The 16,126-nt window shown below is 36.7% G+C and overlaps 2 protein-coding genes across 3 annotated transcripts; one reads left to right on the forward strand and one right to left on the reverse strand.

Annotated features, from left to right (window-relative positions):
• Positions 1–2,028: 2,028 nt before the first annotated feature.
• On the reverse strand, positions 2,029–3,324 carry LOC116015811 (putative kinase-like protein TMKL1). The gene is made up of 4 exons (XM_031255977.1): positions 3,265–3,324; positions 2,916–2,933; positions 2,537–2,783; positions 2,029–2,474 (listed from the first exon to the last, which is right to left on the reverse strand). Exons 1-4 carry the CDS (start codon positions 3,322–3,324, stop codon positions 2,029–2,031), a joined length of 771 nt encoding a protein of 256 aa, XP_031111837.1.
• A 4,099-nt stretch (positions 3,325–7,423) lies between these two features.
• LOC116015061 (30S ribosomal protein S1) lies at positions 7,424–12,780 on the forward strand. 2 transcript variants are annotated; one of them, XM_031255059.1, is made up of 10 exons: positions 7,424–7,775; positions 9,046–9,205; positions 10,091–10,152; positions 10,490–10,649; positions 10,769–10,889; positions 10,972–11,053; positions 11,212–11,315; positions 12,071–12,149; positions 12,232–12,282; positions 12,391–12,780. In XM_031255059.1, exons 1-10 carry the CDS (start codon positions 7,539–7,541, stop codon positions 12,472–12,474), a joined length of 1,140 nt encoding a protein of 379 aa, XP_031110919.1. In that variant the 5' UTR covers positions 7,424–7,538; the 3' UTR covers positions 12,475–12,780. The 2 variants fall into 2 exon arrangements, with proteins under 2 accessions (XP_031110919.1, XP_031110920.1); XM_031255060.1 differs by lacking the exon at positions 9,046–9,205 and having other exon boundaries at positions 10,027–10,152.
• Positions 12,781–16,126: the final 3,346 nt, after the last annotated feature.

The following is a 16,126-nucleotide window of genomic DNA, read 5'->3' on the forward strand; positions in this document are numbered from 1 at the left end:
CCCATCACTAGCTACATAGGAGTTTCACAAGGCTTTGACTCTAAGAGCTTAGAGTCTTCAAGTAAATCTAGCACATACTTCCATTGCGAAAGAAATGTCTCTCTTAGAACGAACAACTTCAATCCCAATGAAGTACTTCAACACTATGGACCAACCACTTGGGTTTGTTGCCCAATGGGAGTACATGAAGGTTTGTAAGCTGAAGAAGTCGTTGTATGGGTTAAAACAGCCTCCGAGAGCGTAGTTTGGGAGGTTCAGTGGTGTAATTACTGAGTTCGGAATGCAACATAGTGCCTATGATCACTTTTTTTTTTTACAAACACGCTAACCATGACAGTGTTTTATTAATTGTCTATGTTGATGATATAGTGTTCACATGTGATGCAAGAGGATCGATGTGCTCAAGTCTTTTCTTAAAGGGAAGTTCCATACTTTTTCTTTGTAATCCCTTGGATTATGGGAATTGAATAATTTATGGTGTAGTTGTGTCAAATTAAGTTAAATTGGTTTATCATTTTCACTGTCCAGTTGATAGATTGGTTTATCAAAAGATTGTCGGAGAAGAGAATCGAGCTTGTTTGACATCCTATTGATCCCGATCTTGATAAAGAAAAGTAAGTTTTTTCTTCCCCTTCTACTCCTTTGTTCTTTAATTTAAACATCCAAATCTCTAGAACTTTCTTTCTTTAGTGACACAAATTGTTTGTTTACACAATCTTCAAAACATGTGATTCTTTAACCTTTATATATAGGCAACAACTTGTGTGAGACGGGTCGGGTCACACAATTATATGGGTCAACATGTGCATATCATGTGCATTTTTATGATTCTCTCTCTCTCTCTATTTCCTATCTCATCCTATGCTCCATGTTTCTTAGATCACTCTCTGCATCTCACGCCTCTAATCCTTGCATTCGCCCTCACCATCTCCATCAATCCCTCTCATCATTGCATCTGGCACTCACCATCTCCATCCCATCGCTCTCCGCCTCCTCCCATCTCCTCCGCCTCCATTTCAGTTGCAGCCTCCTACTCTTGGTAGTATTGAATTTTGGCTAATGAGCATTTCTCTTATTTAAACACAGTATGCAACATTAAATATATAATCGACATTGTAGTCATCAAACACAATACTTAATAGCCTAAATCTATTACTTCACATCACAACTGAATAATTAACACTTTAACTGCCATTAAATATGATCAATCACATTTCAGTCATGATAAGATGTACATATTTGACCAAAACAAGCAGAAAAGTAACTGGAGTCACCCCCTTCCATGCCTCAAATATTGTACATCAAGAACAATATATTGGAGGAATGTATTAATAGAAAAAATAAATTCAGGTTTTATTTAAGCAAATATTGTTGGAAAAGAAGAGACATGGAAGATAGCAGCACAAAATCAAGAAGAACAAAACAGAAAACAGAAACTTGAACATGAACACAAAATCAATAATTTATTTCTGGAAATTGCCACTTCCAGACTGGGGGTATGGAAGCTAAATTTTGTTTTTGAGAATAAAATTCTTAATTTTGTTTTTATTACAGACTGGGGTATAAAAGTTGGATTTTTTGACATTATTTCAGTTATTGGTAATTTAGTCCAGTACTCCAGTACAGTAATCTACATGTGGGAACTAGTTTACACTTGACAGAATGAGTATGAGATCAATTTTTTTTTCTAATGATTTTACAAAAGGGAAAATGTGCAAATAGGCCCCTAAACATTTCGCGAAAAGTCAATTAGGCACATGAACTTTTTTAAAGTGCAATTGAACCCATAAACTCACGATTTTGAGTCGTCTAACCCCATTACCTGGTTACCTCCCCGGTAAGTGTCGGTAAATGCCTATGTGGCTCGTCACATAAGCTTTGGAGTAGGTACTTGGCCGCCACGTAAGCATAAATAAAAAAAATAAAAATAAAATACAAAATCACGTTCTTCATCAACCTTCTTCTTCCACCCAGTACAATGCTTCTCTTCCCCCTCCTTGAAATATAATTAGCTCACCCTCTCCACCATCACCACCACCACCCCCCACCATTTTCCTCATCCTCTAGTTCTTCAAAATCCTCCTCTCCTGTTTCGTTGTCATTCGTCCTCCTCTTCTTCCCCGAAAAATACCCAATCAACAATGATGCCAAAAGCACTGCCCCAGCCATCAAGCCAATCACAATGCCAGCAATGGCACCAGGGCTCAGTCCAGAGTTTCCATTACAGGGTCTCAATGGAAGCCCACAAAGCTCAGGACCGTTGCCCTCAAAAGCCTCCACCCCAAACTTTGGTTGCCCAAAATTTGGCAAAACCCCACTGAAGCTATAGTAAGAAATATTCAATTTCTCAAGGTGTAGTGCACTTAAACTACCAGGAATTGTGCTAGAGAGCTTGTTATCACCTAGGTTAAGCTCTTTTAGCCCACTAAACCTAGCCACAAATTCAGAAAAATCCCCAGAAAACGAATTGTGACCTAAATACAGAAACTGCAGATTCTTGCAGGTAGCATTGATAATGTGGGCTGAGGGAGATAACCTGACAGAGAATTACCATGAAGGCGAAGAGAAACAAGGTTTTCACAGAGGTTCCAGATAGACACAGGAACCGGGCCAGTGAACATATTGCCGCTCAACTCAACATTTGAGAGAGAAGAGATGTAGCCGAGCTCAAGAGGGATGGTTACAGAGAGCGCATTCACTCCCAGATAGAGACTCTGAAGCGCGACGAGCTCCCCAATCTCTCTCGGAACGGTTCCGGAGAGATTAGCGGAAGGAACTGCTAGCTGAGGTTGTTGCCTTGCCGAAAATTCTAGTCATCATCAACTAGCTGGAATGAACGTCGGAGAAGAAACTGCGACACCGGGGGAGTTCGTCTGTCGCCGATTGTCACGCCACCACCGCCACGCCGCCATTACCAGATTATCGAATGCTACCTGCAAGAAGAAGGCTGGTTAATTCTCTGAAAAGATAATGTGGGCTGAGGGAGATAACCAGACAGATTATTGAATGTCACGCCACCACCGCCAAAAGAGAAGCATTGTACTGCGTGGAAGAAGAAGGCTGATGAAGAACGTGATTTTGTATTTTTTTTATTTTTATTTATTTAGGGTTTAGGGGTCTATTTGCACCTTTTCGCAAAATGTTTAGGGGCCTATTTGCACCTTTTCCCTTTACAAAATATTGCTTTACTTTTTTGAATGATAAATGCGTATTTTTATCCATAAGTTGACCTTTTTTTTTTCTTGTTTTATTCCCAATTCTTACTTTGCCAGAATCAATCAGTTTTTGGCTGGAAAGACTATTTAGCAGTTCATCATCAATCATTATATTCTGGCAGATATAAAAATTGATGCTCTGCAAAATATGGATTCAACTAGACAAATATACTACTTTATAGTGCAAATAAACTACTTTAACCATGCCAAGGACCTTGTGGTCCAGTGGCATCAAACCCTTCCCTGATTCGAGCCTCAGTGAAGGCAATACTGATTCTTGTGAAAGTAGTTATGAACATATACTGCATTGTAATAGAGTAAGTAGTATTCAAAAAAAAAAAACTACTTTAACCATCAAACACAACACATTATACAAATGAACAATCATCACTACTTTTTTTTTTATAAAAAAAAAAAACCCTCAGTGTTCTTTGTATCGAATGTCCCCTCAGGGACAAATCATCACTACTAATACTCAACATTTTAACCATCAAACACAATACTTAATAGCACAAATATACTACTTCATAACAAAAATGAGTACTCAACAACACTTAAAGCATTAAATCTAATACTTTATGATACAAATATACTACTTTATATTACAAAGGGATAAGGGTCAAATAGACCCTCAAACTATAATCAATTGTGCAATTAGGCCCTCGAACAATAAAAAGCTTCAATTAGGCCCCCGAACTTGTTATTTTGGGGCAAATAGACCCTTAACCTATTTGTGACCTATAATTGCAGGTCACCAAAAATTCCGGCCAACTCCGGCGATCGTCCGGCGAAGTTCCGGCAAACAACACAAAACCATCCACCACCGGCGTCCGGCAGCGGAGATGGTGACCAAGTTGGTCACCATCTCCGTCTATTGGCACTGGGGATGGCGACCAGTACTGGAGATGGCGACCAACTGGTCGCCATCCCCAGTGACGGAGATGGCGATCAGTTGGTGGCCATCTCCGCTGCCGGACGCCACCGGCGACCGTGAGGTCGCCGGTGGTGGATGGTTTTGTGTTGTTTGCCGGAACTTCGCCGGACGATCGCCGGAGTTGGCCGGAATTTTTGGTGACCTGCAATTATAGGTCACAAATAGGTTAAGGGTCTATTTGCCCCAAAATAACAAGTTCGGGGGCCTAATTGAAGCTTTTTATTGTTCGAGGGCCTAATTGCACAATTGATTATAGTTTGAGGGTCTATTTGACCCTTATCCCTATTACAAATGAATGATCATGACTTTAACCATTTACACTAGATGCATTAACTGATTTGGGAGTAAGACCAATGATCAAGGATTCTATACCAAACTAAAATGAATACAGTCCTTTTTTTTCCTTTCTTCATTGATTTAAGTTGTTGATCTATATTTGATCAACAACTCATACGTAACCGCATCTTTGCACTAAGACCTTCTTCGCATCTTATCTCCACCCCCCCCCCCCACACACACACATGTGTGTGTGTGTGTGTGTATAATTCAAATCTTATGAGAACCACTCTTCAGGTGAGAACGTGAGGAAAAATCCAAACCATTGATCTGCAAGATCAGATGGATGGAAAATCAAGTAAAAAATGAGTGGAGGCATTTTCATAAATATTACAACAAATTATACCATAGACCAGTGCCTACTTTACATTGTAGACCCTGAATGAAAAATAACTTTCAAATTATGTATCTGAATTTGACGCATTCAGTACCTGCAGTTAACTGCTTCTGTACATGTAAACAAATTGAAGGTACATAACATGATAATTACAGACACATAACATGATAATTAGACTATGTAATATATATGCTAACTACAAATACATAACATGTTAACCAACATTTTATGTGTGTATAATTAACATATTTTGTACATGTAGTTAACAATTTATGTGTTTGATGTTATCATGTTATGTGTCTGTAATTATTATGTCATGTGCCTTTAATTTGTTTATAGATACAAAATTTGTTAACTGCAAACACATAATGTGTTAAATGTAAACATATCATTTTTAGACTAGGGTTCACAATGTAATATGAACATTGGTCTATGGTATAAGAATTCTATACTACTCAGAACTAAATTTGTCTTCTTTTGTTTTCTTTTTTTTTTTTTGGAAAAAAGTTCAAATACACCCTTCAACTTTATGTAAGGAGTCAATTAGGCCATTGAACTTTTGAAAGTTGCAATTAGACACATTAACATATTAATTTAGTACACCAATGCCCAAAACCCTAATAGTGACCTGCAATAGCAGGTCAATAATGTACCAGCAGAGCTCCAACGACATTCCAGAGAAGGCGTGACTAGCAGTTCACCAGAAAAGGTGATAAGTGCGAAAGATGCATGCTTTTATGGGTCAAGTAGGGGTTGTGTTGTGCTTATTTGGAGTCCTTTGTGGTTGATTTACAATGAAAATGCTTAGAAATGTGCTTATGTGTTGCAAAGCCCTACAAATGTGTACATTTTAGTGTTTTTGAAGGTCTTGAGCATAAAGGATGGCATATGGGCTTGAAATGAAGCATCCGGAGGCAAGTGCAATGGAGATATGCATCAATGAAGCCATCCACGATTATGGAGAGCTCGTGGTGTGGGAACAGAATGCACCCACGAGCTCTGCCACGAACGTGGTGGAGTCACTTTCGCGATTCTGTGTCGCGTATAAGCGTACGTCAGCTCGTATGCTGACCAAACTTCTGCACCTATAACAAATGGGCTTTGGCGAGATTTTGATCTCATATCTTATCTTTCATTTATTGTAATTTTTAGAGCTTTAGTTTAGATATTTCTCTCTCTAGATTAGGGTTAGATTCAACTAGCTACATTACTATTCTTCAATTTCAAGTGTAAGAAGAGATCTAGAGTGGGGAGAATTGACAACTCTCCTTGATTGTGGAGATCTTCATTCCAATTTATGTGATTGAAGATTGCAATTGTGAATTCAAGTTTGGTATTCATCTTCTTCCATTCCATCTTCTATACTTGCTAGATTTGCTCTTCTACAATTGTTCTTTAATTGCATGATGATTTGTAGCTAGAATATCTAGGAGTTGGATTGGATTGCCTTGATTATGCATTCTTGATTTGTATTGATGAATTGATGAGATGTTGTGCAATGCAATACCTAAAATGCTTTTATATGAATAAGTTTTGTCTTGATTTTCTCTTCATTGATGGCCACAATGAGTGAGGATTATGAGAGAATGGAAGTAGCAAGAGATTGTGCTTTCATGTAATCTTATTCATTTGCAATTTTCGCCCTATGATTCGAGAGGGCTAGCTCCGGAAGGAGTGGTAGACCACATTTTCAACAAAATGCCTTAGCCGACTTAAAACCTAAGAGTCTAAGTCCAACGTGACTTAGTGATTGTGTCGTAATAAGTTAATCTTGCATGGCACTACCTCTTGTATACCTTAGGCCATTAAATGCGTGCTCGTAAGTTAGTCGTGCATCAACCTACTGAAGCACAAAGAGTCAACAGTTGCCTCCGTTGAGGTTCGAACCCACTCCCATCATCCATGTGAGAGTTTAAACCGGGACATCGGGTGACACTAGTTTTTACATTCTTTCTCTCTATATTTGCGCACATGCTTCCATACACCTTGCTTGCACCTAGTCAACTCTTGTGAATGCATTACCTATGATTGTCTTACACTCAATTTACTCCAATTTGTCATGCTTGTGAGATCAACACTCGGGAATTCCATCTCCGTTTCAGTCTTTTCCATCATACTAAACTACAACCATCAAAAGGTGACCAAACTGGTCACCATCTCCATCGCTGGAGATGGAACCCAATTGGTTGCCATTGACTGGAGAAGCTTATCCAGTCAACTGGTCGCCTTCTCCAGTTAATGGAGATGGAGACTAATTTGGTCGCCATCTTCGTTGATTGGAGATGACGACCAGTTGGTCGTCGGTCGCTTTCTCCAATGATGGAGAAGGCAAATGATTTGGTCGTCTTCTTCATTGACTAGTTTGGTCATCTTTTCCAGCGAACTGTTGGTCATGCCTTTACCAGAATTTCGCTGGAGCTCCGGTAGTACACGAAATTAATATATTAATGTGTCTAATTGTAATTTTTAAAAGTTTAAATGCAACATTTTTACATAAAATTATAGGGTTTATTTGACTGTTTTTTTCATTTTTTTTTTCAATTTTTTTTTTTGAGAGATTCTAAATTCTCACTACTATCTCTATCTTTCTTCCTCGCGAGAGAAACGAGGGGCTGAGGATGACGCACGGCAGCTCTATAGTATCTGCAACCAAATCCACTAGCTTCTCTTCTTCCTCCATTGTTTTCTGCATACTTTTTCATATCTTTCAGAAGAAATGCCGTTTTCCACTGCATCACTTTCAGGAGGCAATGCCTTTCTCTCGCATTTCTTCACGTCTGACCACCCCACTGCCCCTCCTTGCATTTCCCATCTTCCTTTGAAGCACATTCCTTACTTTCGTCGCTGTTCTTCTCTCAGAAAGATTCCCCTTTTCACCCCTAAAGCCTCCGTTTCTAGTGGGAGTAGCTCTAAGGTTGATCAGCAGTCTCCTGATGAACTCAGGTCTGCTAGGGTGAGTTTCTTGAAATTTCTTGTTTGTTATTCTGTTCTTATCATTCTTAATATTGTAATTGTTGTTTTCTTGATTAATACTATCATATTTCTGTTTAATTTCTGATATTTGCAAATTTAAACCTTGAAAATAAAAATTAATAGGATGAAGTTGCATGCTAGTAAAAATATATTGCTATTTGCTAATTGTCTCAAGAATTGGGAAACCAAAATGAGTGTACAGGCATGGGGTAAGAACAGGGACTGATAGGACTACTCGCTATATACCTCCTCCAGCCTCTTTGGGCAGAGGTTTTTGGGGCCTTAAAGATTAGTCTGACCTAATGTATCCCAAAAAAAAAAAAAAAAGGTCCAAAGTAGGTAAAGTATTTTGGAGGGTATAGTATTTTCTGTTGAACAATTTTGGTAAAAAATAATTTTCTTATTGATGAAATTTACACTCACTAATGTTGATTTAGTACCTTAGAAAGCAACCCTTACACCACACACTCATGTCACTTTTACTAGCATACAGCTTACACACTACTACTTGCTACCTTAATCTACTTTCTCTCATTGCATTACAATGAGGAGGCAGAGTAGTGAAATTACTCAAATTAGCACAAGCATGAAATTTCACAGATTGTAAATAATAAGATAAAGAATGACATTCAATTGGATATTTGGAGACAATATAGTTGTATTATTATGACAATATTTGATTGCTTTCATTAAAAGCCATTTACACATAATTTTATCTCAATAATTTATGAATTTTAATTTTTGTCAATTTGCATTGCTTACGCTTTTGCTTTAAAGCAAAGCAGTGCCTCACTTTAGGCCTGCTCTAAAGCTAATTTTCTTTATATCTTTTCGCTGCAACTTAGAGTACTTGTACACTTGTGAACAATTTCTACGTTGTAGGTGGTAGTATAAGAAGGATGTATGATATTCTAGAAAGTAGCTAGTGCTTTTCTTAACATTTTCTTTTTGCATATTCTGCTTTAGCCTTTATCTTGTTAATTTTGTTGTGTTTTGTTTTCTTCGGTTTATGAGAAGAAATGGAGAATGCAAAGCAATTTTGTGTGTTGCTAAACTGCATCTTCTTCTATCTAGATAAGTTTAGGACAAATTTTGGATAATGGTACTTTGTTGATTTATAATGTCTGCTTGTGTCCTTTCATACCCCTGGAACATAAAAGGAATAAGAATCAGATGATGTAACACAAATTTAATATATTCCTTATTTGATATTTCAAGTCATCTAATACTTCTCCTTCACAAAGAAGTAGAGGTCTGCTGATTGGAAGTCAGCAGGGATCTACTTTGAAAGGGGGAGCATATATAAAGGCAAGGTGGAAGGTTTCAATAATGGAGGCTTGCGGATTCGGTTCTATTCTCTTGTGGGGTTCCTGCCTTTCCCGCAACTGAGTCCTTCATATCAGTGTAAAGGTATCATCACCACCTTCTGAACTTGTCTCGTTAGTTGAATAATGCTCCAGCATCTATTTACCCCTCAATCTAGTTGGATGGAGACCAGGTGACAGAAAAACTGCAACATAGTGAACAAAGGAATGAAAAAAAGATGTAATGAAAGGAGAAAAGACAATATAGGAGATTCAATGTGCACTCCCCCCTCAACTAAAGCTGATTGCTGCTTAATACTTTTTCTGCATATTTCCTTCTAAGAGAAGATTTTATTTATAGTTTATACAAATATAAAATTGTAAGAATCAATCAATCAAGGATAATCAATCAATCATTAATTTCTTTGATTTTAGCTCCCCAAAATCATGTAATTTGGATTCCTTAAATAGTTCCCTATCAACATGGTGCAGAAGATTCTATCAACTGCAAAGTTATAACTACACCTTTCATTCTTATTTAGATCTCTTGTTAGGTATAGTTTCACATCTTTTAAGATCCAAATATGTCTTCTCATTACATATCAACAAAGTAACTCAATATGGATTGATATGAGGAATTCTACATTGGAGATGTGATAACAAATAAGGATTTCTCTTTGTAGTTCTATTTCGGTGGTATGATTATGGAAAACATAGAAAGCTTTATTCACTAGTCACACAAGAATGGCACAAAATCTAGGAGTTTAAGTTTCATGTGTGCTTGTGCTTTGTGCCTGATTGGGCCCTTCCTGAACTTCCTTTTTTAACGGAATTTGTTTACAATTTCTGTGGTACGATTTGTCTATCTTGTTACATAACTTTTCCATGCTTTCAATGTTTGATTTTCTTATTCTATTGGTTGGGCAGCTAATGCTAAGTTATAGAATTGCTAAGCTGGTTGAAGATTTAAAATGCTTCCTTTATACTGTAGAGCCAAACAAAACCATCCAAGAGATTGCAAGAGGTTTGGTAGGATCCATCCTCTCTGTGAAGGTATTGTGTTCTCCTGTTTTTAACTTACCACTGAAATATTATACTAGTTAGAGATCATCTTGTATATCATGACAAGAAACAATAGCTATTCTGAGTCTTAGACTTCTTGAAAAAAAAATTACATAAGGTTCTTTTAGATTTGCCCATTTCTTGATTACCTTGTCAGTGAATTAAAGATTCCTGTTTGTAATATTCTGATGAAAGTGATTTCTGTAACTTTCTAGCATAGAGAAGAAATTTTGTGTGTTCTTTTGAGCATTCTTGAAGCTGAATTTTTATATCTGGTCCTTTCTATTACTATTATGGGATCTCAGTTAACGTTAAAAGCTGCTGCCAGGTAATTGAAGTTAGTGAAGACATGGGAAGATTGGTATTCTCTGAAAAGGAAGCAAACTGGATGAAGTTTTCTAGTCAAATCAAAACTGGTGATATTTTTGAAGGAAGAGTGGGTTTTGTAGAGGATTTTGGTGCTTTTATTCACCTACGATTTCCAGATGGTACATATGTTGAAACATACTAGCTAATGATGATTTTCGCTCATATGTCTTGAAACATTTCATAAATCAGGATATGTTTCTCATTATCTAATTATGATGTATTATAAACTATGATGCAGGATGTTATCACCTTACCGGGTTTGTGCATGTCTCAGAAGTGTCATGGGATTTAGTTCATGATGTAAGAGATGTTTTAAAGAAGGGCGATGAAGTGAGGGTCAAAGTTATTAAAATAGATAGGTGATTTACAATGCTAATGTATTGTATGCTTGTCTCAATTCTCAGTCATTCTGTTTGCTGACAATATAAGAACATTTTCCAGTGGAAAATCAAGGCTATCCCTGTCTATTAAACAATTGGAGGATGATCCACTGCTTGAAACTTTAGACAAAGTAATCCACCAGGTGAGAGGCTAAAGAGTTTCATGTTTTTTGCTTGTGATTTTTTTTGGTTTTTTACTCTAAACTTTTTAAAATGTTTTCCTTGTGTTAACTTATATATATATATATATATATATATTGTTGATAATGATGATGATGATTATTATTATTATTATTTACAGGATTCTCCACTTGATCCTAGTTCCTTGAATTCAAATGGTAGTTTTAGTATTGAACCTCTTCCTGGGCTTGAAACAATAATGGCCGAGCTTATGCAAGAAGATGGGTAACTATCACTTCACTTTTGATTTAAAATTTTCAGTTTTTTTTTTTGGGGGAATTTTAATTGGAAATACCAGCATATGCTTGAAAGTTGAAAGAATTAGCCGTTTATTGCTAATTGCATTAACTCTTTGTAAAAAGATGCTTTAAAGAATTAGCCGTTATAATTGTTTTTTATTGATTAAATGTATACAAAGTAATATAAAAGCACATGAGTATATTTTATTATTGTTAAGTATTCTTTTTCAGTAAATTCCTTTTACATTTTAAATAAATAACTAATATATTTATTTTTAATTAATTTATCTTTCAAATATTTATTAGGACTCTGAAAATAAGTGAGAGTGGGTTTATTTTAAACAGAGGCAGAGCAAATAAATTTTCACAACTTCTGGGCAGGGTTGTCATTTGTCATTTAACATTAACTTTACGGGTTGAATGCTAAAAATGGTAAATCAAAAAAGCTTTCTACCAAGAAAACACATTGGTTTTTTGAGCTATTACTATGCTTTGTAAAGCTAAATGCTTATCAAAAAGTTCTTTCATATTCTTATTCTTTTTATCATGTTTCTTTTCTCTTTATATGGTAACACTAGATTATAATGACTAAAGTATAATGAACACAACATCAAATGAGATATTAACTCGATATTTCTTTTTTAAGCACATCAAACACTGCTATCACTAAACCAATCAGTTCGTTTGTGTATATGACTTCCGTTTTTGGTAACAGTTATTTTGATTGTGATTTGTACACAGTATACAAGATATTAAAATTAGCCGTCAAGGGTTTGAGAAACGAGTCGTTTCACAAGACCTGCAGCTCTGGCTCTCTAATGTAAGTTTCCGTGCACTTCAACTCTTCAAGTGTTTACTTTCAATAATTCCCTTCAGTGTTTTTTGATCATATAATTTTACAGGCACCACCTGTCGGAGAACAATTCACTTTACTTGCTCGGGCCGGAAGACAGGTATGCACTCTCAGCCGACCCTGTTGGAAAATATTCGGAACCAGTCATTTGCCCTGAAAATAAAATAGTTTACCAGTATTCTAAACCCTGAATCCCGATTGCAATCAGGTGCAAGAAATACAGCTTACAACATCCCTAGATCAACAGGGGATCAAAATGGCGCTGCAGCGAGTGCTGGAGCGCATTCCATGATTTGCTTTTAAGCTTCCTCTGTACACAGAGACCCGCCACTCGTATAGCCAGACCCTGGGCAGCGTATATATGCCTCGTATAGCCGCCAATGTACAAGAATGTAACAGAAAGTTTTGGGCTTTTGGCATAGCCCCTCCAACACTGCATTGACCAAATAAAAGTTTAATGTTGAGAGTTTTTTAGTCATTACAGATGTAGTAATCTGGAACTAAAGGAAGTTGAGAATTATGATGTGCACACTCTACATGATCTCTGCTCAGTTGCAAGTTCACACAGTTGAGTTTATGGCAGCATTTTCATTAACTATGAGATGGGTTTTATTTCCATAACAAGCTAGCTCTAGACAATGGTGTTAGCTGTGCTAGATCAACTGCTTTTCAAGGCAAATCGCTTAGCTGTCCTGTTTGCATATTCTTCTCTAGTTTATTCAGATTTCCAGACGTGGGAAACCTACTGTCAATGTTTCCACTGAACTGGGAAAAAGGGTGTAAGTGAAACTAATGCTAATGTGGGTGGTTGGGAACCATAAGTGCATTGTAGATTTGTAGGGATGGAAATGGATCGGGTGGGTTGGGGTTGCTACATCCACCAGTTAGCCCATTCCTATACCTCTCACTCGACCCATAGTGGGTGGATTTTTTAAAACTTACTCACGCCCCACTGAATGCGGGTATCCATTTTAAATATCCAAGTTTTATCTTATTAATATTTTTTTCAAAAAAAAAATATTTAAAAAATAAAGTAATAAAATTTGAATTATTTACACACAATAACACTATATATATATATATATAGGTTTAGGTTCAAATGTGGCGGATATATTAGAATCACATGGGGTAATTTTGTAATTTTGTCGATCAGGTATGTTTCATTGGTGCATTAACAGGGTGTTTGGTTGGGAGGAGGGAATTAGGGTGGAAAAGAATTGTAATTCGGTGGAATTGCAATTCAATGAATAAAGTAGGAATTGAAATTATAGTATTTGGTATGCAGAAATAGGAGTATAGGGAATTGAAAGGTAAAAAGTGACAAAATGACTAAAATGCCCTTATATTGTGATAGATGTTGTAATAATAATAATAATAATAATAATAATTCATTCAAATAATAATAATTCTTTCAAAATAATAATAATAATAATAATAATTATTATTATTATTTCAAAATATTAAAAAAAAAAAAAAAGGACAAAGGGTATGAGTGGAGGGGCAAAATTGTCTTTCCACCAACAAATTGCCCCTCCTCTCCACCGAATTGCAATTCATGGAGGGTACCCCATGAATTGCAATTCATCATTTGGAGGGAATTGCAATTCCCTCCAACCAAACACTGTAGTTTGGGAATTCACTGAATTGCAATTCCTCCCAAACTACATCCAACCAAACATGCCATAAGTGTTGGTGTATGGTGCACTTATAAGAGGTATGTGGTGCATTACGTGATGCTCTATGGTGCAGCACCAGGTGGCTGAAAATCAATCAAAGCGAAAAATGCACCACACACTAACACGTAATGCACCCGGCTGATGGGTCTATTTAACCCGTTGACAGGTTTAAGTGTTTAACACCCCCTTTGAGTGATACAATACTAAGTGCACCACAAATCAATGCTCTACGTATCACTCAAAAATGTATAACAGAGCACTTAAAAATGTACCATAGAATACTTATAAATTCACCACACACTAGCACGTAATACACCCTGTTGACGGGTTTGTTGAACGCGTCGACGAAGTTTGACACCCCCATTGAGTGGTGCAATACTAAGTGCATTAGAGATCAATGTATCACGTATCACTCAAAAATGCACCACACTAGCATGTAATGCACCCCGATGACGGGTCTATTGAACACGTCGACGAGTTTGACACCCTCATTGAATGGTGCAATACTAAGTGCACAACATATCAATGCACAACAGAGCACTTAAAAATGCACCACACACTAACATGTAATGCACCACCGAAATATATATGTTGCAAGAAATTACGAAATTGCCACCGTTTATTTTCTCTTCTTCATTGATTTCCATCCGTTTGATTTCAGCTCATCCTACGGTTCTAATATATCTGCATGACCCCAAGGGAGAGCAGGGTTGTACCATAGCGCGCGCGCGCGTGCACGCGCGCACACACACACACACACACACACACACACACACACATATATATATATATATATATCAAATGCGGCATATGTGTCTAGGTGAAAGATGCGGTAGAATGATAGCCATTGATCTCGCTAAAATCAACTGTCTAGATTGAACACTGATTAAAAAAATAACACGGTGGATAATGTACATTATGTGTTAGAATAATGTACTTTATATATATGTTAGATCAGAATAATATACATTATAACCTTGGGGTGGGGGGTGTGGTTGAATGGAAGAGACTCATCCATCATTAACCAAAGGTCAAAGGTTTGATCATTGGCTTTAGATATGAAGCAGACTTAAATTTCCAGGCCAGCTGTCACATCCAATAGAGGTGCCTACAATCCAACAAGGGGATTAGTCACTGTATCCAAAGAGTACAACAATAAGAGTACAACAATAAACCAACCATAAAACATCAGGGCATCATCTTCAGGATTTCAGGGTTTGTCTATTCAAGTATTTATTTGTAACTTTTCCCTTTTGACCCTGTTATACGGTTATATCATACTCATGCATGGTTTTCGTTAAAACCTCACTAGAAAAACCCAGTTGGAAAAAACTAGTTGAGGAAAAGAGTACATGATATATGTGTATTCATGTGTTGCATTAGCTGCCTAAAAAAACCTTTAATTAAGAAAATAATATCAAAACTTAATTGAAGGAAAAAGAGCACAACCGTTGGTCTTCAAGACCCAATCTTCCGGATTATTCAAGTCCAATTTTCAATATTGATTCAAATCTAATCTTCATGATTGATTCAAATGAATGAAACTCCCCCTGAAGATAACAATCTTCAATGTTTAATATCAAAACATTGCTTCAAGATAAGTCAATGAAAAGAATATGGTACAATATGCTTCAAGAGTGAAAATGGGATGTGGAAAACACGCGCCACTCAATTGGCGCCACGTGTCACTTTTTTGCGTAACTGTTGTTTTGGAGAGAACAATTTCTCCTAAGCAACTTTCTTCCCACCACCTGATCATTGCCTTCAACCCTCTTTTCTTCCTTTCTATCCTTGTGTTGGAGACGCTCTTAATAATCATTGGTCATGTTTGAGAAATTTTAAGAACTATATCCATCATTTCTTAATCTCTTCATTCCATTCAAACTATTGACTTCATCATCCATGCTTCAGTAATTTTAAGAACTATATCCAACATTCCTTACATACTCTCTTTGTTCAGTTGATGCTAGCTTGATCATTGACACACCAAATGCCATATTTCTTGAGGGAACTATGTAAGGAAATATGTTGAAATGATAGGCAATTTTACTACTCCCACCTAGCTTAAGGTTTCCTTCTCCACACTTTGTATATGTTTTCTTAGTAATCATTCTTCATTTTAAAACCAAATAAGATAATAATCCCAGAAATTCTCAAAACCTCTGCTTATGAATGTTTTGAAAATGCAAAAATATCTATGGAGATGTTTTATTAGTAGCAAGAGGCATTTGGAAATATATATGTGTGTATGTGTGAGAGAGAGAGAGA

This window comes from Ipomoea triloba, chromosome 4 (assembly GCF_003576645.1).
Source record: "Ipomoea triloba cultivar NCNSP0323 chromosome 4, ASM357664v1".
NCBI lineage: Eukaryota > Viridiplantae > Streptophyta > Magnoliopsida > Solanales > Convolvulaceae > Ipomoea > Ipomoea triloba.